The sequence below is a fragment of the Lissotriton vulgaris genome, chromosome 12, assembly GCF_964263255.1.
Source record: "Lissotriton vulgaris chromosome 12, aLisVul1.2, whole genome shotgun sequence".
NCBI lineage: Eukaryota > Metazoa > Chordata > Amphibia > Caudata > Salamandridae > Lissotriton > Lissotriton vulgaris.
In genome coordinates, this window is record NC_141700.1 from 603,298,412 (window position 1) to 603,319,821 (window position 21,410).

At 44.7% G+C, this 21,410-nt stretch overlaps 1 protein-coding gene across 1 annotated transcript in view; it reads right to left on the reverse strand.

The window, feature by feature from the left end:
- PHLPP2 (PH domain and leucine rich repeat protein phosphatase 2) overlaps positions 1 to 21,410 on the reverse strand; it is a 631,402-nt gene that overhangs the window by 253,843 nt on the left and 356,149 nt on the right. The window contains exon 10 of the mRNA XM_086945488.1: positions 9,588 to 9,648. Coding sequence (XP_086801614.1) covers positions 9,588 to 9,648 — 61 coding nt within the window. The remainder of the gene's footprint in view (positions 1 to 9,587; positions 9,649 to 21,410) is intronic.

The following is a 21,410-nucleotide window of genomic DNA, read 5'->3' on the forward strand; positions in this document are numbered from 1 at the left end:
AGATCTACAATGTTAGGCAAACTACATCTCTCAGCATGTACCTCTGCCTGAACATCTATAAGGCCCACCGCCTCCATAGGGTAAGGGGTTTTGGCCGCTGCAAATGGGCCCACAGAAGATCTTTTCTTTGCCATGGCTAGGTCCTGGGACACCCTACGCTCCATTAGCGTGATCCCTTGGTCTATAAAGGTATTGGCCCGTATGATAAAGTTGTTGAAGGTGCCTGTAGATAGGGGCCCTCCTGCAGCAGTTTTGCTTCTGCTCCCTCGGGTAGACATTCTCAGGGGTAGAGATCACCAGACGTAGCAGTATGAACGTGTATGGAATGTAAGTATGATTACAATGTCTGCATACTGCAACTCACCAACCCAGGCGGGGAGTAAACGTTGAGGTCTCGAACGGGCTTGAACCGGCCCGCCCTTGGCCCGGGCTTCGCCCGGCGTCCCGCTCGGTGGGGGGGAAGGTCAAATTTGTAGGTCGCGTGGCGGGCCGTGGGCGGGGCTAGCAGGGGGCGCCGGCAAGCAGTAGAACGCCGTGCAGGGACTCCTGATCAAGTCCCTGCTGCGCACCTCCCCTACAGGTGTTGGTCACGCCCACGGGTCACACAGGTTCCTCAGCGGCCCCTCCACACACTCAGAGCGCCGCGAAGCGGGTGCGGCGAGTCTTGGCGCAAGGCAAGTCCGTCTGCACAAGGGATTGCAGCACCAGCCACCTCCAGGTGAGTCCACTCGCTGAAATCACAAGCAAGCTGGGTGGCCTGCTGGTGTTGGGCAAGGATGGGCCGAGATGGGGCACTGGGAGGGATGTTTGTTCGAGCTATGCGCTCAGGGGGTACCTTGAGCCAAAACTGACCTAGTCAGTTTGGCCACCGGTTGCCACCCCGGGCTCTTACTTAGCGGCTACCTCTAACGGCAGCCGCGCTCGTGCTTTGTCCCTGCCCTCCACTCCCACTCACTTGCCTCTTAGTCTCTTGATGGCAGGCCAAGAAAGGTTCGAGGAAAGGTCCAAGGAAAGGACCAAGAAAAGTCCAGGAGGGTCCAGGAGGGGGGGGGGTTTCCCTGATGGAGTGGGCCGGGGCGTTGCTGATACTGGCCCTGGCCCTGGAACACAGCAAGGCAGCCAACTACAGCAAGCGACGAGCTTGCAAGGCACAGCGCAGGGAGCAACTTTCTGGGCTGCCTGCCTTATTCGAATAGTAATTTTACTGGACGTTGCAGTTATAAAAATGTATGTGTGCTTTTATTCAAACATTCACATTTACAGTTGCACGTAAACCAGAATAGTAAGGTGTCATATCGTAGATGCAAGGATATTCGCCTAACCAAACCAGTCATATTTACAATTGTTTCGATAAACTATGCAAGGACCTACCTTGTGTGCCTATTGTGTGCATGTTTCCCAATTTACAGGTGCACAATCTGCAAACACATTCCAATGCAGCATATATGCATACATTAACTTACAAGTACACTTTTTAGACAATGTACACTTTTGAACTACGGAAACATGGTGCCTCAGAAAGAGCTGACAACAATCTCACATCTGCGTCATTTTAATGTCCTTCTACTCACAGGAGTACATACATACCCTTGGGAGACAATGAACCTTCCAGTTTAGGGGGTGTTCCTCTGTTTTGCTTCCTATCTCCCTAACACCGCCCACATAGCCACCAAGAACTATGCATAGTAAAATCAGATTAAACACCATGCAAAATTATGGTAAGCGTGTTCATATCACAAACACACAAATCCATCCAGCATTTATTTGCACAATGCTAAAAAAAAGAGCGAATCACAATTAAGTAACATGCATCTTGTCACTCCTGCCATTAATCAATATAGAATTGTTTTAATTGCCTCACCAACTGGTGCATTTAGTGACAGCATTCTTTCAATTACATTATTTTTACTCATCGCTTCCATTCCTTTAGGTTACAGACTTACTTTATTAAGCAACTAATTGCATTTCCAGTGATCAAAAAATAGCACTGAAGCACAACCTTCGGGGTGTCTGGCTCTTCACCAGTGTCACATAAACTAACGGTAAATGTTGTAGCACCAAGGATAATTTGCTGCATAACTAACAAGCATTTACAATGCAATAGGTCTCGCAATGACATTGTTTTTTTTCTTCCCCTTCGTGAAGCATTAATTAAATGGTGTAATGCAAAATAGCAATAGCTCACTTTGTTGTAATTGTGAAATCTATTGCATTGAATTTGTACTAGTGTGAGTTTTGTTTTGTAAATGGTAGTGGCTTTTATTAATGTGTTTTTCACTATTAATCTAATGCATTAAAAATTTTAATACCCACTCATTTTGGAATAAGGATTCTGAGTAGATATTACATATACCTATGTATTGTTACTATGATCGCAGTTATTGGTGTGAGAGCACTATCAGATATATGTGTGATATTACTTTCACTGTTGATTTTTCGAGAAAAGGTTGGCTGAGATAATTAGGTTAAAGGCTGGATCGGAGATAGGTTAGGGCAGGATTTGGCTGTGGGGGCTGGTTGGGTCCGTGGATCAGATTAGAAACTGGGCTGCGTGGTTGGCGAGATTAGAGAACAATTCGGTTTTATAGGGAGTTTGTTTCAATTCAAGCTAAATGCTATTTATGAATACCCGTACTTTATTAAATTAGTGACATGTGGGAGAAATATTTATTTTTGGGAACAGTGGATAGGGAAAACTGCTGGGGGGATTGGGTTCATGGTTGAACAGTCAGCTGACCCTTGGTCTGGTGTACAAAAGGGCACTTTTTTCGAAGAATCTGCATTTTGATAGTAACTGGGCTGTGCGGAGGAGTGGAATGGGTGTGGGAAGAAGATGAAAGCGATCTTGGGGTGAATCTATGGCCGTGGTTAGGCGCTATAGACAGGAGTGTTTATTTAAGGGGCTGGGTGTGCATTGTTTACATTGAGAAGACAGGCAGGGACGGCAACCTCTGCAGTCGCTGTCTAACAGAACAGGGGTTGTTCTAGGCTAAGGGATTTGTGTCTATATTTTGGGGTACATTAGTGATAAAGGCCAAAACCAGACACCACATAATCGCTTTTGTTTACAGTGTACGTCACGTAGGCAGTCTAAAGTAACACTGAGCACAAGGCATATTTCGGGAGGTGCTTGAGGAGTGAAAGGGGCTCCGAAATTGCTGAAGAATAAGGGGGGGTTTCAAGACAGGGCACGGGGCGAGCACTCACCGACTTGCCGTCTCCAGCAGGTGGATGCCTCGGCGGGAAGGTAGCCTGTCCCCGGCTGCGGGTGCTGCGTGGCGTTTGGGCTGAGCCGGCTGCACCCCCGTCCGGCGGGAGCACGCCTTCCTCGCCACTGGAAGGAGGGGTACATTCTTATCTGGCGCTCAGAGAGGGGGATACTCCAGTAGACGATGTGGCGTGGGACGGGCTCGGGCATGCAGCTGAAGAGCTTCTCCACCCGCTCAAAGGCCCAGCTCTCGGCCATGTGCTTGGCTGTGAAGTCCAGCAGTGACTCGGGCAGCCGTTGGGAGGAAGAGCCGGCCCGGGGCCACGGTGCGGTGCCGGGTACGGCCGTGAACAGAAGCGCTTGACAGGGGCGACGGCAGCTCGACCTCCGCCATGAAGAGTCCAGGACACAACTGAGGAGGATGGGCCGGCGGGAGGTCGGGGAGATACAGGGAGAAACTTTCACAACAGCCAGCCTGTTATGTTACCCTCAGATCCACTTCAGGAGAAAAACAAGCTGTCGGAAACATGATACGCCACTACACACCCCCTAAAGATAAGAAATTGCTTCACAACACCCGAAAGGCAGACAATCCAGTCCGGATGGGCCGGACGAAAAGGAGAAAGGGAGGGAAACTAAAAAGCCTCAGTTTCAATCGGAGGCCACTGTTTCACAAACGATTACGTCAGCCAATGAAAAAGAGGGGCGGGGCTTCAAGTCCCCTTCTGAAATCTCCTCAGCCACAATATGTCTCGTAGAGCGAGAAGCTACAACGCTAGGCGAGACCTAAAAATCTCTTCATCCACAATATTTCTAGCAGAGCCAGCCAGACATGCGCGCTGCAACGCTAGGCGAGACCTAAAAACATTTAAGGACCCAAAGGCAAGACTTATTGACTATGCTAATGCTTGTTCACAGTTTCAGTAATTGGCAGTGTTTCCAGCTGAGCCTTTACTTGGCGGTTGTTCTTAACTCGACTTGTCGTGATGCACTACAGCAAATTCTTTGATATTGTCCCTGCATTCACATGGATGTAGTTTTCATTGTAACAGTATCCATGGTTTGTTAGACCTTGTACTCTAAAGAAATCCCGATCAAAATATAAACTTAGGGTGCTTGAAATAAGAGAAAGTAGAAGGATAAAAAGAATTTAGCAAAAGTAAAATCTGTTTATTTGGAATTAAAAGTAGGTCTGCTTTTCCCACAGGTTTTGCTAATTCAATAGTCAAGGGCATTGTAATCCCTTCTTCTAGTCACTGGCCCCAGATTTCTCCATACCCCCACTGCCCCCAAATGAGAGGAGAAAAGGTGATTTGGTTTAATGTGGACTGTAGGAAGTAGAAAAAAAGGAGTTATTAGCTCTTAAGCAGCCTAACAGAGGTTGGGAACTTATATCACAGGCGCAGACTGCCAACACAATACACAAACATTTGTATATAGATGGCGTGACAAATTAGACAAGTCACGCTTGACCTTGAAGAGTAGGGATTTTGTTTTTTTGAAGTTAGTTGCATTATATAAGGATTTTAAAGTGTTATCTGATTCCTGAACTACACATTATAGTGGGCTTCAGAATCCACAATTCTACACTTTAGATGGCTCTACTAAGGAACGTAGAGGCATGTAGAACCACTTTTGCACCTCCCTTTCACATCTTGTGGAGAATGCCAAATGGTCTCACTCTCTCGCACCACTAAAGAAATGCTTGTAAAGCTGTGGGTGTTAAATGCAGCCTGTACTTCCTTATTCTTGACCTCTGGCAACACTCAGCCTTGAGACATTTTTGTGAGCTTTTCAAGAAGTACAATAAAACTGTGGAAAGTCACTGATCCCAGAACGGAGCAGATCGGTCTGGTTGTAGGATGAGGAACTGTTAGAAGGGAAATACTTTTCTAGTTGCCCGAAATAATGTCTTCTTCGACTGACATACTTTGTGATCTGTGTCCAAAATTGTTCCAAGTCCTGGATTCTTTGCTGTGAGAGTAAGTGCAATTGGTTATAGTTTATCTGGAGGCCTAAATGCTCAACTTCAGAAACTAAGTGAACACCTCAGACAAATGAAGAAGCAGAAATATCACAATGTGGCACTGTCAGAATAACCCAATCCCTTGTTGCTCCAAAATATGCTCCCTATCGACATAGTTCAGAAAACATAATTATCTGCCACTGATCAATGAGTTGCAAAATAAAGTTGCATGGCTGGTCATGGTCTTTATGAAGCACTGTAAATCACTCTGTCTCTAACCTTCCATTAGTCATAGCAAAGAGCCCAGAGATGTACTGCTCTCTATCTTGGGAGAGCAGATCTCTAGAACAGCAAGGAATGAATCAAATCTCAAAAACTGTCAGCGACTTTCACACAGCTTATGAATGTGTTTAGCATATAAGCTTCCATATTAACTTTAACAAATTGTGCAGGCTTTAATCCCTACTTTGGGAACGGAGACTTGGAACCTATCTACATGCTAAATACAGGTAGCAGGGGAACGAGCAATCCCCCGTGGAGCACACCTAGGTTAGTACTTCAATAAATGATGACCTCCAGTGCATCACCTTCAGACTCACAGGTGTTCGGTGGATCAGAGTTCTATGAGACTGCTCTTCAAGGTCTTTCCTATCTATATACTGCAGACATGGCTACTTGCCAGGAACTCTCAAGGAATCTACCCTCCTTATGCAAGCCCGTCCTGCTCTTGGATTTATAGATATTCTACGTCTGGGATATAGATGGGCACGTTGTAGCACTCCACACTGGGCCAAGGAAAATCGGCACAAATTAAGGGAGAAGCATGTTCATGAAAGGTGGGCTCTGACCTTACTCCCTTCACCTATATAGACATCGTACCCAGCCAAGATAATTCATACTCATTTGGAAATTGGAGAAGTTGACACTCAGTATTAGGAGAAGGAAAGGTGTGTTGTAGGAAAGCTCACCACATATCCCTTCTGTGCAGGGCAGCTACAAGTCAACTTGTTTTGGCCGCATCGAACGACCAGTTCCCATCAAGTGGATACCAAGGTTGAGGCCAGCACCCACAACACTAGAAGCGGAGTTTGATCAAACAACTCCATAATGCAGGCATGGAAACCAGCTATTGCTGAACAAGGTGAAAGATGCACATACTATGTGTTAGCATGAGACAGTCATTGTACTCTCCGGGCAGCCTTACACCAGCATCCCAATCTATCACCCAATGCAGCAAACGTTCCACTCCATGCTGGCATGCATAACAGCATCAGACCCTGCACCAGAAGAAAGGACAGATACAGGTTAAGCTGGGCAGACAAGCTGACCTGAAATGTTTAGTTTTGTTCTTGTGAAATAGAACAAATGTCTAGCATTTCACTACAAAATAAGTGAAATATTTCAGTGTAGTCTGCCCAACATAACCTTGCTTTGTGAAATCCAAGCAGGCTTGAGGTGCAGGACCGGGGATGATGATGTAAAGCAGAAGCTCTCCAGAAAAGCAAGTAGATTTCAAAGATTTCAAAACCCCTGACAGATTTCACAAATCCCTACACTTTTCAAATATGTTCTTGTCGGCGAGCAATCAAATATTAACTTCCTACGGCAATGTGTTCCTCTACACATCGAGGTAGAAATGTTGTGGAGTAGGAGTTCTTTACACTTAAGGATGTAATTTATGGAAATGAATCCCATTGCATCTCCTTACTAAAGCTCACTTTTTGAAATTGGAAACTTTATAAAAAGTCACCTGTTACGCTGTGCTTTGGACTGTGAATTGGCATGATCTGCCTCCCCCACCTAAACCACTGGGCTTTGTAGGAAATTCACCCTTTCTGCAAGGTCACCCCAGAGCTGTTTTTGTCTTTTTGCTGCCTATAGAACTATGAGCACTTTACCCCTGCTAACCTGTGGTAAAGTGCTGTGCTCCCCCTTTAAACATGGTAAGATTGCTATATACCTAATTAGTATATTTAGTTTGCCTAAACTTCACTACTATATGATATCAAGTGTACACTCTTCCTGTAAATTAAATGCTAACTGGTGGAATACAGCCCTCATGTTGCCTTCCACTGCAGTGGCACTATAAAGCATACTTCTAGGTCTACCATTGTAGCCCTGCGGTGCAGTTTTAAGCTGCAAATTCGACCTGTCAAAATTGTTTACAGGCCTAAACGTTCCTTTTCAATTTTAATAAGTTACCACTAAGTAGGCCTTATTGTGGCTAAGGCAGGGTGCATGGTATTTAAAAGTACGGTTGGAGGATTGGATGTTCCAGAGGAAAGCACTGGGATACAATATAAAGTTTAATAAATGTCATCCCTGCCCAGGAAACAGCTACAAATTTAATTTTGGGACTTTTTGAAATATTTATTACAAGTTCAATTCACTGGTGCAGTGAGATTGGTAATACATATTTTAGGAAGATTACTTTTAAAAAGTTGCTTTGTCCTGCCCTGAAGACCAAATCTGTATTTTGCTCTCCCTCTTCTGCCAACCAGTAATTAGTATTTCAATAGGTGTGAATGTTAAATGCAGTTGGGAAAGGCCTTGGGTGTTGATAGGTGTTGCTGTGCCATTGACAGGACCTTCTGTGGGTTGGGCTCAAAAACCTGATTAATTTGAAAGGGAACTGCCCTGTCACAAGCAGATGTAGCTAAAACCCAGGCCAGCACCCATCTTTTGTCGCCCCAGCCAGACCGTCCCCCATCACAGTGAAACTTTTGTTGACATCACAGTGTTAGATCCTGCTGGAGTGACAAGGCATACCCAACAGGTCTACTGGGGGTTTCATACAACACTGTGGGCACACTTCAAAGAGGTCTCCTCTATCACAAGCAAATGCTAACTGACACTTGGGCAAGGCCCTTCTATTGTTGCCCCAGCCAGAATGTCCCATCACAGTGGGCCTCTTTTTGACATTAAAGTGTCAAAGTCTTTTAGACAGGTCTGCTGGGTTTACATATAGCATTTGGGAAAAACTTCAAAGGAGGGAAACAGAATGCCAAATCAATGTGTGTGTGTCCACTGTCTGGTTGGTGAAACTCAGCTTTGTTCAACCAGACTTGCGTCTCTGAGTTTTTTGGGGGTGAAGGGATTTCGCATAAAACTGGATTTTAGTGTTAGATGTGAGAGGACACTAGGATTACCGTAGTGCACTCAGCACACCTAACTGTACCCCTCAGTTTAGTATGGCCAAACAGTTGGGAATCTTCAAAATGCCCAAAGGGGAACCCTTTACCCAATTGTTTGGGTCATCTTCAGGGATCAATCCCACCCACCCACTAGCTCGTGCGAGATATAAACGTGGCACCTCCAGGTATCCACTTCAGAACACTCTTGAACCTGAGGAAAATGAAAAAAGGACTGAACCTGCTGTTCCCCCGAATGAACCTGTTGTCTCTCTTGTACCAGGACAAAGAAGTGAATTATAAGGCTGACTTCTGTTAAAGCTACAGGGACACAACAAGCTATAATAGGCCTTTTTCTGCAACTGCCCAGCTGACCAGTGTCGACTGAACGTGGATTAAACTCTGCTGTTTGGCCCCTATCTGACACTTTGTGAGTCTCCAAGTGCCTCCTCTGAGGTCCTGGGGTTTTCTTGTACTCCTGGGGTGTACTGAGTCTTAAAGTACTAAGCCAGAATGTAAAATCTCTTGCCCAGGACCAACCCCGATGGTGTATCTGACCCACCCATGTCGAGCATCAAATTGCATGTAAGTCCTGTTCTATAGTGACCCTAGACTATCAGTGGCACTTTTTAGTTCATGGTGCTATTTCTACTTACAAATTATCAGCGGTTCCCCTTATTGTATTTTTGGTGTCATTTTTTAAATTAAATTGTACACTATTTTCGTAACGTAATCTTTTTTTTATTGTTTTGCATTTGGATTTATACTGTTTTAGTAGTACATACATTCTGTACACCATGCCTCTAAGTTAAACCTGTCTACTCTGTGCTGTAGCTACTATGGGGTAGAGCTCAGTTTTATTTAGTGACTTTAGTGATTTGCCATGACAAGGATTGTGATTATTACTTGAAGCAGGTATTTAAGTCCCTCAACAATAACCCAATTTCAGCCATGCTACTCTCCCCTTGTCTTATTTTACTCTGTATCTTCATCTGCCCTATGAATAGTGCTCCAAAACTGCAGAAGGTGGCATGCGTATTTTTATATTACAAATGAAATTAATAGGGAACCTCGCCATTGCAGAGACAATAAAGTGCAAAAACAGTGAATTAAATCCAACAAAAATGATCAACTTGCATTAATAACAACAAAAAAACTCAAAATCTTTAGCTACAATTAAAATCATACCAAACAGTGTGGAATTGTCAGAAATCAAGAAAAGTTGTAGAGGATGCTCTGTCAATTAATCAGATAGCACTAATCAGGGTGATTCATCACTTACCGGGAAAGATCCAATGTGGTAAGGAGACAGGGAACTGGATAAACATTTACAGTAGTTAACCCTGAAAAACAAAACAGAAGTTACTCTCAGTAGTGCAACGTTATTAATTAGCAACATTCTTTTTTGTGCTTCAGTCCTTTGCTAGTGAGTTGTGCACAGAATTTTTATTAGGATCAGAGAGGCATCTTTTGTTTCTACAATGGACGGCGTTCCTCTGCTATACCTGTCCCTGGATTAAAGATGGCAGCACATCATTGCTGGACACAAAGCATGAAGAAACTGGGGTGGCTGTAACCTTTGTTTCTGGGATATACATTTTATGTTTGCCCAAACCTGAATATGTAGATTAAGATGATGAAAATACCTGTGGTACTAAGCGAGGGTAGCTCAAGTCAGAGATTTATTCAACGTAAGCAACACTTCATGCCTTTAGGGGGTCCTTTAATATACTGGTCACCTAATTAGCAACGTATAGGCTTATAATCCACTCAACATGTACAGCGTGGGGGTGTGGGACACAGAAACCCAAAACTGGCAAACTCCTATGACCTTGAAACTGGCAAGAAAGTTTTAAAAGGACATATATGGAATGTGGTGCCAGACAGGTGTATCTTGTGTCGAGGATGTATTAAACTCAAACACCTTGACAATACCATATCACTTTAGGGGGTCCTTTAATATCCTGGTCACCCAATTTGTGACTTATGGTCATTTGGTCCGCTCAGCACGTCCAGCGTAGGATACAGAAACCTGAAACTTGCAAACTCTTATAAATGTGGACACTGGCAGGAACGTTGTAAAGGGACATATATGAAAAGTGCAGGCCTTCATGGGTGTTGTGAAGGAAGCACGATGCAGGGAAGTGCAGAGGGACTCTACAGATGACAAGTGGAAAATAAGGGTGAGCCATACAGCAAACGTGTTCAGAAAAATGTTTCAAGCTTTTACTGTTCAAACAATGCCCCCTCCCCCCCTGCAGAATATATGGTTCCTATACAGGATGATGTCCAGGATGCAGGTCTGATGATAATTTTTCACATATGGTATGGAGCACCATAGCACTGCACTTTTTGGCGCAGGTGACTGACAAAATCTTGAGACTTGCATGCAGAACCTATTTGCACAGGCTTTGAGCTTGACTTACTTAGAGTAGTTGATCCCCTCAATAAAATAAAACAAGAAAGCAGGTTCTAAGACTTAACACTTTTACTAGCGAAACATAGAAATGTATTCCAAAGAAACAGTCATTTGATCTGAGGATGGCTGAATGGATGGGGAAGTGCGTAGGTTTTAGAAGCCTTGGTTCCTGTGGATGGAGCGGACTCGACATTGAGGTGGCAGCATAGTTTAATTAAACGTGTTAGATATACAGACAACAGACCTCTGTGAATAAGTGGTTACTTGGGCTCACAGAGGGAAAAGCCATAAGAAATAGTCCCCACAAGCTGTTGTCTATATTACCACTTACAGAAAATTAATGCACAGTATGAAAGGTCAATTACAGATCTTGGTGCCCAAGATGAGATGTAACAGCCCTTTACATTTCTTGACCGGTGTGGCGTATCATACGGGATCAGATAGAAGGATTATGAAATCAAGTACATTGTTTACTATGGCCATTACATACTAACATAGAATGATACTATTGTTCCAGTGATTGGCACCTTAATTGGAAGAGATGGCAAAAGTGACATAATTTCACTGCAAGTTTGTGTTGTTTTTGAGACTGAAATAAAATATGTACATTTTAAAAAGAATGTAAACATTTCAAAAAGATCAGGTAGACGTAGGAAGACAAACTTAATCAAACACGAATTTCTAGCATCAAGAATCTTTATGCTAAGCATCAGTGCCCTTCACCTCATCTGCTATGCTACTCTGTTTTTTTTTTTTAAATTAAAATCATAAGAATGTACAGCGACAGAGGAACAACCACACTTTTAAATGGTGGGCTTATGGTGTTTTTAAAAAAAAAATCTTTATTAACGCTTCAACAGTTCAACTTGTATACATAGCATTGCAAGCTCAGGTACCCATCTCATATTCAATACAATAATTCATTGTATACCTTTCACAGTACATATCTCACCTGGCCATGTAGGCATGAGGCCATGGTTATGGTATGGCTCAATGATTCAATAACACATATAAAATACATATTGTAATAACTGGTGCACGTAATTGTTCCTCTCTGCAACCGTTCCAATGCATGAGTCTGTATCACTGTCTCCAATTAATCTCATACCCCGCCCGTTCATATCCTGACACATCAGCGTATTAGGGTATGTGGTTAAGTCTAGTTCTATGGTGTCCCTGTTTCACCCTCACTCGCATCCTCTGTTCACTCCTATTTTTTCCCTGTCCAGTGGGCTTATGATGGTTATACAGTTCTACATAACTTCTGCTCCATTTGTGTCTTTGCTACAATCACTTTTATTATTGTTTCCTAACCCAAGGCATTTATTTGCTGTAAGTAAGGCCAGAGATCAGACTATGGCTGAGAGTAAGTCATATCTCAAGGATATTTCTCAAGACCCGAGGATAGGATATCATCTTCCTCTAACTGAACAAACACAAAGTTTGATGGAAGCATAATATATTTTTTTTAAATACACTGGAGCCAATGTTACAGCTATTTCAGAAATTTGAGAGGCTGGGCACATTTTAGAAAGTGGACTTTTTTGCACCACAACATTGGGGAGACTTAAGAGACATCCACAATAGATGCTTTACAAGTAGTGTGCCCCGAAACGAACTAAGTTTAGGGCCTGTGCGCAACACATGGGCCCTAGCAACTCTTTTCCTTGTCTTATCTTCTTTAAAAAGACCAATCTCCAGAGGTTTCAACCTTTGAATCAGTTTAGACCAGAACTTTTTCTTTGAAAATAGACAATTTTGCCAAGGTCACGAACATATCACTTTAAAAAAATATTTTTTAATATGCTTTTTGCACACACTACTAATACATACTGATACATTTCAATCAGCATGTGGCCGTTTAGAGTATATGTACATATATATTGCTCTGCACCAAAAACGCTTGCTTAATTTCCATACAGTTGTTTCATGATTTTGTAGACCATTTATTTAAATTTTCCATTAGAAAGGAGTGCCTTTGAAATGTTTAGTCCCAATTCTTCAAGTATCAATGTAACAAATCAAATCTAACAACTTATGTAACAATGTAACCAATCAAATCTAACAACTAGTGGTTGGCATCTAATATTTAGTTATGAAAAGTGTCATCCTGGTGCATGATCATCAAGATTTGACGCATGTGCTGAGGCTGTGAACTGAGTAGCAGTTCCTCTCATCAGCTTTACTTGTTTTCTCAGTGTTCTCGGATCCTTATCTTGATAATATCCACTGTTCCTATGGGATTTCTGCTCCAGAAAACAACTCAATTATCTCTGGCCACTCATCTGCCATGGTTTCCTCTGTATCCCTTTCCTTTCTTCGGTTCTTAAGATTACTCCTTCAGCTACTGGTCACAATTCAACATATTTCTTCTACCTACCATGAGGCAGAAATTCATGGGACCTCCAATGCAGAGCAATAATCCTTTTAGCCAACACTAGTGCAGGATCAATGAACCTGGAGCCGATGCGCACTTCCTTTGGTCTGGAATACAGACCCAATAAACATGCATCCATCTTCAAATGGTGGGTTGTATTCCAAAAGTAATCTCCAAATCTTCAGTCACTCGCACCAAAAACCTTTCATTCTCCAGGAAAGACCAAGTCATATGAATGAAGTATTCATCTACCAAATTGCACTTAGGGCACTATTCTATTCGGGTTGTGTGGCATGAGATTAAAACTACCGAGCTCTTACAAAAAATCTTCCAGTTTCAGGTCCCCTTCTCACCCTCACTAGTTTTTCTAGGCTCCCTTTCATCAGAACTCCCTCATTCTTCCAGCCATTACCCCTTACTTGACCTTTTCATTGCTGTAGCTTTTCATATCATCACTTCTAACTGGAAAAAGGCTGCAAATATTTCATATCAGTCCTGGTGGAATGCAGTCTGCTTTAATCACCGCTTAGATACCAATTATGTTTCCCCCATCTCCCTAGCTATCAAACGTGACCTGATTTGGCTTCCTTTGGTAACATACCTTTCTTCCTCTGCCCCTGCACATCCCTCTCCTGATCCTGCAACAGTTGAAGTACGCAAGCCTCCGTGATCTCTTATTACCTGTTCTTTCTTTATATTTAAATGCTATAATTAGTAAGTCTCAATACAGTGTATTTCATTTATTGTATTTATATATAATATATTTCACTTATTGTATTTAGATTCATATGATATGTTCATAATTCTTCATGCTTGTAATGCCTACTTTTTTGAACCTATTATTGTATTGCTTTTTTCATTCATCTGCTTATTGTAACTCTTCTACCCCCCCTTTTCTATTCCTCAATAAATCAAACTTAAAAATAAAAAAACTACCGAGCTCTTCTTCTCGCCTAATAGTGATGGGTGTCACGCGACTCCGTCCTGGCATTGTCTGCGTACGTGACGTCAGCAAGGTCACATAAGTCCCACCCCAGCACACCTATGTCAGTTTTCTTTGGAGAACTTTTCCGCACCACAACGCGGAGTCATCATACAGAACTGTGAGAGTTTAGGAACAGTGTGCGAAAGAGCAGAAAAAGTGGAAAAAGGGTATGGTGAGGAACAACACCATAAGGGGCAGTGCCAGACACTGCAGTACCCAAATAAAGGGACACGAATAAAGAACAGAGCGCAGCCCTGAGCAGCAATCCTGCCAGTACCGAGATAGCCCCCCCTGAGGACAAGGAACATATGCAAGAATGTCACGACAACATATAGCAGGACTATCATCTCAACCGAGAACAATGCAGGGGAACCAGTCCGGGACAAACAAGGAACTACAAGACTCCAAGACAGCCTCATCACAGAAAGTGACAACCCCTATAAGGAACAAGGGTAGAGGCCCGGTCAAAAGATCCCAACTTAGAGGATAACAGAGGGGTCAGTACCCCTAGAAATGAAAGGGGAAGTGGGGGGTGGGGGGGGGGGGGAGGGCAGGCTCCACTCTAGAGCAATTAGAGCACGAGAGCACCGAAGTATCCATAACCCTACCCTCCAATGTGCCAAAAGAGAGGAAGGAAACACAAACGGGACGAACATCCTGCCAGAAAGAGGGGAAGAATGCACTTACAAAAGACATAGCCACCCACCGGGAGGCGAATGCAGAAGAGCAAGCCAAAGGTCCTTGCAGAATGGGGAGGAAGGGCAGGCCGTGAAGAATCTGCGGCTAGAATCAGCTCTACCAGATGCATCGTTACCGAAGGTAAGTAATTCGTACATCTGATGGAGACTACTAGCCACTGATTCCTTAACATAGAATAGATACCCTAGCCATACCCAGAGGGGAGGAGGGTCTGCGAGGGGACCTCACCCGCCTGGACGCAACAGAGGGTCCTACAGGGGACGAGTCCAACAGACAGGTGAAGAGCCCTGTCTCCCCAGGCATGGGGAACCTCCTCATCCAGAAGACCACTGACCCCAAAGGGGACTCGGGAAAACAAGAAAGAGGGTACCCGACTCACTCAGCAGGAGAAACAAGGGCAAAGCGAAGGGAGGCTCGAGCACCCCACGCCCAAACAGGGCAAAAAGAATCTTCACACAAGGCCCAAGCAATGAAGAGGAGCAACAAGGAAGAAGAGCAACCTAGAGACTCCAAGGAGAAGAGGTAGAGCAAAGGCAAGCCCCTCCCCACCGGTAACACACCCAGTCAAGAAAGCAGCTGAGCCTAGCACAGCCAGAAGGCAATAGACCAGAAAGAACTGCGCCGTCCGCAATTAAGCAGGCGGAAGCAGAAAAGGGTAGCCCAAGGTCACCAGGAAGAATTGTTCAACTCTCCGCGGGGACACACTGCGCCCAAAAGAGGGACCAGGAACTCAAAAACCATCACATCCCCAGGGAGGAGAGGTAGAACGGAGGGCAGAGCCCACTGGAAGAAGCAGACAAGGCCAGGAGGACCGTCCTACTAAGCACCAAGAAGGCACAACCATGCGGAAAAACCATAGGTCTGCACCGGCAAGCACATCCCGATGCAGAGAACACCACGGAACAATGCACTCAGGGCCAGCCAGGCGCCAGCCGAAGACAGAGAGCAAGAAGGCGAAGAAGAGCCCGGACACGCCGCAGAGAGGAGTCCGCTTACACAGCCCAAAAAGAAGGTATGGCGCCAGGTCGCAGACAGCAGGCCAGACCAGGGCAACAGCGCAGTGACCCTAGAGAAGGAGACTCCGGGGCGTGACTCCAGCCCACAGCAAGAGGATTAAGTTGTATAACAGCTACCACTACCCCACATAGGGCATGTCACGTCCCAAGACATGGGAAACCTCTTAAGAAAAAACTTCCACAGCAGAGGACAACAGAAACGACCTGCACGAAAACCCACAGAAGGCTTGTCAAGCAGCCAAAGAGAAAGAAACAGAAGGTCTAATCTCGGGGCCAGCATGGGTTATAAAACCCAAGGGAAAAACACACAGTCAAGAAGGGCCGGCCAGCAGCCAACAGAACCACAGTCCCAACATGGAGGAATCGGATGTACTTGAAGCACACACAACACAACTGGGGCGACCCGCCCTAACGGAAGAACACTTCCCAAAAACCAGATCAACTTACAGGTCACTGAGGGGAAGGAGGAGGCCAAAGCCCCGCCAAGAACCTCTGAATGGCCAAATCCGCAGGGCCGTGGAACAAAAGGGCGCCATCGAAAGGAAGGTCCACCAGCCATTCTCGAAAGTTCTCCGGGAACACACTGTCCCGCAGCTAGGCATAGAGTCCGCCATCTGAGGTGGACATCGTCGTCTGCCACCAGGGGATACGCCGGGATGACCTCCGCCACACTGCACGGCGCAGGAGACCAGGGCTCAGACAAGCTGCGACACATACCGACAGGTGAGGGACGCTCTTGCCGCCAAAAAGAAGGACGATGTCGAAGACAAAGGAGACGGTTCCTAAAAACGCCCACACGGGCCGGGCGTGGGAACGATGCCGACCTGGACATGCGAGCTGAGGGAAGTTTCATCCGGCGCTCTCGCCGAGACTTCGGTTTTATCTGCTGGCACGCCTCACAATCAGTGGAGTGGTGGTGTTCCCCCAAACACCACATGCAGATGGGATGAGGATCCGTCGCCGATATCTGGCGCGCACAAGACGAGCACGTCTTAAAGCCCGAAGGCATTCGCACACTGTTCCCACACACATGCAATAAGTGAAAGGAAAAGGCATGAACAGGCCCGGAGCACAAACCGGATCCGCATTGCACGCGGAAAAGGAAAAAAATTATGTAGGTGCGCCGGGTGGGACATATGTGACCTTGCTGACGTCACATATGCGGAAAACGCCAGGGCGGAGTCGCATGATGCCGCCCCCCCTCCCCCGGGCGCGCAGGGATGCTGTGGCAAAAAGTTTTCTGCATCCAGTCTCACGCCTTGGGATAATTCTACGTTAGGGAATCTGCAGCTAGAATCGTCTCTACCAGATACATCGTTACCGAAGGTAACTCGTAATTCACGATTCAATCTGGGATGAGGGGAGACTGAGAGCCTTGTTAGGTACTATACGACGTATGACAAGCTAGTGAGGTGTAGGGGTACAAGATTTCACTCCTGGGGATAATTATACGTTAAGGAATCTGTGGCTAGTAGTCTCTATCAGATACAATGTATTTAAAACTTTATGCCATATCTGGGGGATCCACATTGGGAGATTCACAAAAAAATATAAGACTCTATGAAGTATAATCATCTTGGTGAGAGCCTCCCGAGTCAATACAAGAGTTTTAGAGAGTCCCAGAATGCTACATTTCTTCAGGCAAGCAACACTACACTCAGGTTACCCTCTCTGTTGTCCTTGTTGTCATGATATGCTTTGAACCCAAACGTTTAAACAAATATTAAAACATCTGCAACTCCGATTTGATTTTCTTTCTCTCCTCCAATAAACGTCACAAACGATTACTTGAGCCTGGCTCAGAACATGATACACTACCTGGACTATACACATAATTACTCACAGACTGCGACCATTATAAAATCTCATTAGGACACCTTTTATACTCCACCATTGCATGCTCTCAGGTCCATATTCTGTGTTCACACAGATTAGATTTCAATGGAATACTTAGAGCAGATAGGCGGAAAGGTGACCCTTACCAAATAAGATCTCTGTGAGTGCCATCTGAGTAGCAGTCTTTGAATCAGAGACCATTCCGCAGTGTCTGAGGAAAGTGTGGACTGACCTGCAGCGTGCTGACTTACAAACATCAGCCACTGAATTGGACTGCCTTACATACATCAGCCAGAGAAACATAACCCAGATTTTTCCTCAGCAATTGAACGGGCAGTTAAACACATGTGGAGATAAGACCTTTTGAGTAACAGAATCTGACATCCTGAGGAGGTCACTAGCAGAGTAGGCGAGACACTTGATGTGCTCTAGTTGATGTTCTACATTATGCAAATTTAGATAGTAACAGATCGACGTGGGTTAGAGTTTGTTGCGATGTCCTAGTCTCTCCCTTTAGGCAGTGTGTGTCTAACTTAAGGCATAACAGTGATAAAGGCATCAACAAGCACAATACCATATGCCATGAATTGTAGATCCTAAGTTCCACAAAAGGTAGATCTAAACCTAGGCAAATATATTAATTGTAAAACACTAAATGAATCAGTTGTGAAAATGGAATGGACGAAGTCAAAACTTAAGTGAAACAGTATTCACAAATATGTAAAAAGTGAAAGCATACAAAATATTCTGCTTGAACTGGTGCTTACCAAGGGACTCTTGGGCAGTCCTATCGATCGTTATTGGCACCCTATCATCAGGCATGTTCTATTGGATCGCGGAAAGAACATGCATGCTCTCTCTAGCCCTTCCTATGAGCTACTACGTAAGATGGGGTAGTGCAACAAATGCAGCAGGTCTACAGGGGTTTATATATAGGCCCTGGGCAAGTTACAAGAATCACAAGGTTTGAGTTGTATGTAGCCATTATACACTAACTTTGTACCTAGCATATTAGTAACAATTCTAGTGATGGTTACTAGAGCATTCGCAAGTGTGAAGGGGAGCAAACTAGACACGAAGAATTGTTCGAAAATGATGGAAACTCCATCTCACAAACCGCACCTCATGCTCTGCCATGCTAAGGAATGCCGTCCAAATAACCCCAAACCTTTCCCCTCAGACATATGCTAGGAGCACCACCTACACATTCTCAGCAGTCGAAGGGCAATACTAATTTTGTTCACAAGATGATCTCCTCTTTCTGTCAGTCTTTTCCCTGCATGCCTAGATGACTAAGCATAGATTTTTTATACTAGCAACAGTAGGGAAATGTGTGAACAGGTAGTTCTTGTGCACCAAGATCTGGAAGGTTTGCAGAACTAAACAAAATGGTGACGATGAGACGTCATTTTAGCAACATCATATTAGTAAATAACCATGAATAAATTAGCATAGGCATACATGAAAACATAACGACCCCCCAGAAAACGCATATTCAAAAACAATAGCAAAATTATAATGCACTTCATTACTATACTGCATTGGTGCGGGCAAAAGCAGAGGTCAGAACACCCCTGCTCCCATCTCGCATTCAAATTATTGATAACCATCACAGGAGGACAATTCTCCTACTGTTACACTAAATTTGTAAAAAAAAGAGGGTGTGTCCCTGAGGCAAAAGTTTCTGACAAGTGCAGTAAAGACAGGACTTTACAGCTGCCCACCGCAAGAACAGACAAAAAATGCATCTACCTGGAATTAAAAGATATAATCCTACCACAATCACTGAGTCATAGCACTCACAGGACAGTAAGATGTAGAGAAGTAAATGTAATGCAGCTGATTAAGAATTCATCAAATAAAAGCATTCACAATAGCTGTACAAGTAGGTGCGCACAAGCTACAGGGATTCACGAAAAAGCTGAAGTGGTCAGAGGCCTTCCAGCCACACAAGTTACTTTGAGGCACACTTTTTTTCTTATGAAATGATTTCTCCATTCTATAGAGAACTTTCCACATCCAGATCCCCAGAAAAAAAGCGAGTTTTGGTACATTATCAGCACGCAATAGGGGCTATAAATTCTACCTAAACCTCCCTCACACCTTAGTTCGTGCAGCTATGAAACAAGATGCACTTAAATGTTTAGGTAAATGTTTGCACTTTAGCTCTCTCAATACATTATAATTAATGATTGGTCTTTCCCAACTCAGGGCACTTACCTTGAAAAGATGCCATGCCACTACGGGCCATCTGAGGTTAAAACAAGGTCACTAAATGAAAATGCCTTGAACTTTGTATGGTGGCAAAGTGTGGCTGCTAGTAATGTGTGACTCTCGCCGTTTCCTATTCAGAACAATGAAATTAGGATTTTGATAAGTGTTGTCATGGTTTTTTCTGAGGAAAACAAAACGTGATGTGTGAATTGCTTGTTCAGCCAACCCCAGACCAGTTTCAGGCTATGTGGGCATCGTAACTGGGGGTAACTATAGTCTTACGGCACAGTGAACACAAGACCCCCACCTGGGCATACATACCCTTCACCGGGCAGTGCACTGAGGAAAACAAAAAGTGATTATTAGTTTAATTAATCTAAGCTACAGGTAATTAATCTGGGCCACAATCCAATTTCTGAGTTTTTGACCACCATGCCACCTCAAACCGGAACCCTGGCCTCAAGGAATGCGGACAGAAGATAAGTGCTTGTGGCCCTCGGGTCACCTTTTCACTGTTCATAGTATTTAATCAAGTTGTTTGTCTTATTATTTCTGGGATGTGCAATCAGGGGAATGCTTATTTGCTCCTTATGCAGTCGCTCAAGCTCTTTGCAGGCCTGTGCCTCATTCGAGTCGTCTCGAGGCTTGTGCTGTGACGTCTTTCGACCCCTAGAAGGAGCCAGCAAACCTCATACCGCGTCCTCACTCTGAGGTTCGTCTTGGGCTGCATGACCAGCGCGTTCGCGCTCAGAAACTTCCTCGACCATTCGGAGCAGCACAACCAGTAGTATCAGCTCAGCCACTGCCCCGCTCGTCTTGAGTTGTACGCCCCGATACAGCAGGGGTCTGTAGTACGCTTCACAAGTTCCTTGATTAGCGATGTGCCGACGCCCTAGATCAGGGTCTGTTTTGGAGGCCTTCACCTCCCTCACTCTTATGTGCTTGCAATTACCTGAATGCTTCCAGAGCGTTGGGGGACATTGACCCAGGCGTTCACATTATTATATACACAGAATTTCCCCATTGACATAAAAACAGTGGGTTATGTCCACGAGCTCTGACACTCATTAAACCGTACCGGCTTACCTATACTTACCTGGAAACTCCCCAGCTTCAATCTCCCATAACAAGCAAGAGACCCAGGACGCATCGATAGAGGAGGAATGCATCTCCTATTTACCCACTGATGACAATTTTTGGCGAGGTGATCAACGCCTCTATTCACAAGGTGGTCTCTGACGCAGTGGTGCTCTTAGAGCAGAAACTCCTTAGGATAGCAGAAAAGTGCTTTAAACCTCTCAATCAGAGGGAAGAATCCCAAAGGCCCTCGACCTTCTACCTTTAGGGCAGCCAATTGCAGGACCCCCAAAGTGAAACGAGCCTACAACACAGGAGTGGACTTTGACACCTTTGGTAGGCTCAAATCAGCATTTCTGGATCATGCCATCCTGTTGGGGCTAGAACTATCCCCATCTCATTCCCTGGGAGACCCTGATAAAACTGACCTCGACTCGGCAGACTCACCCGCCTTGGAGCCACTAGATGGTGACTACTGTCCC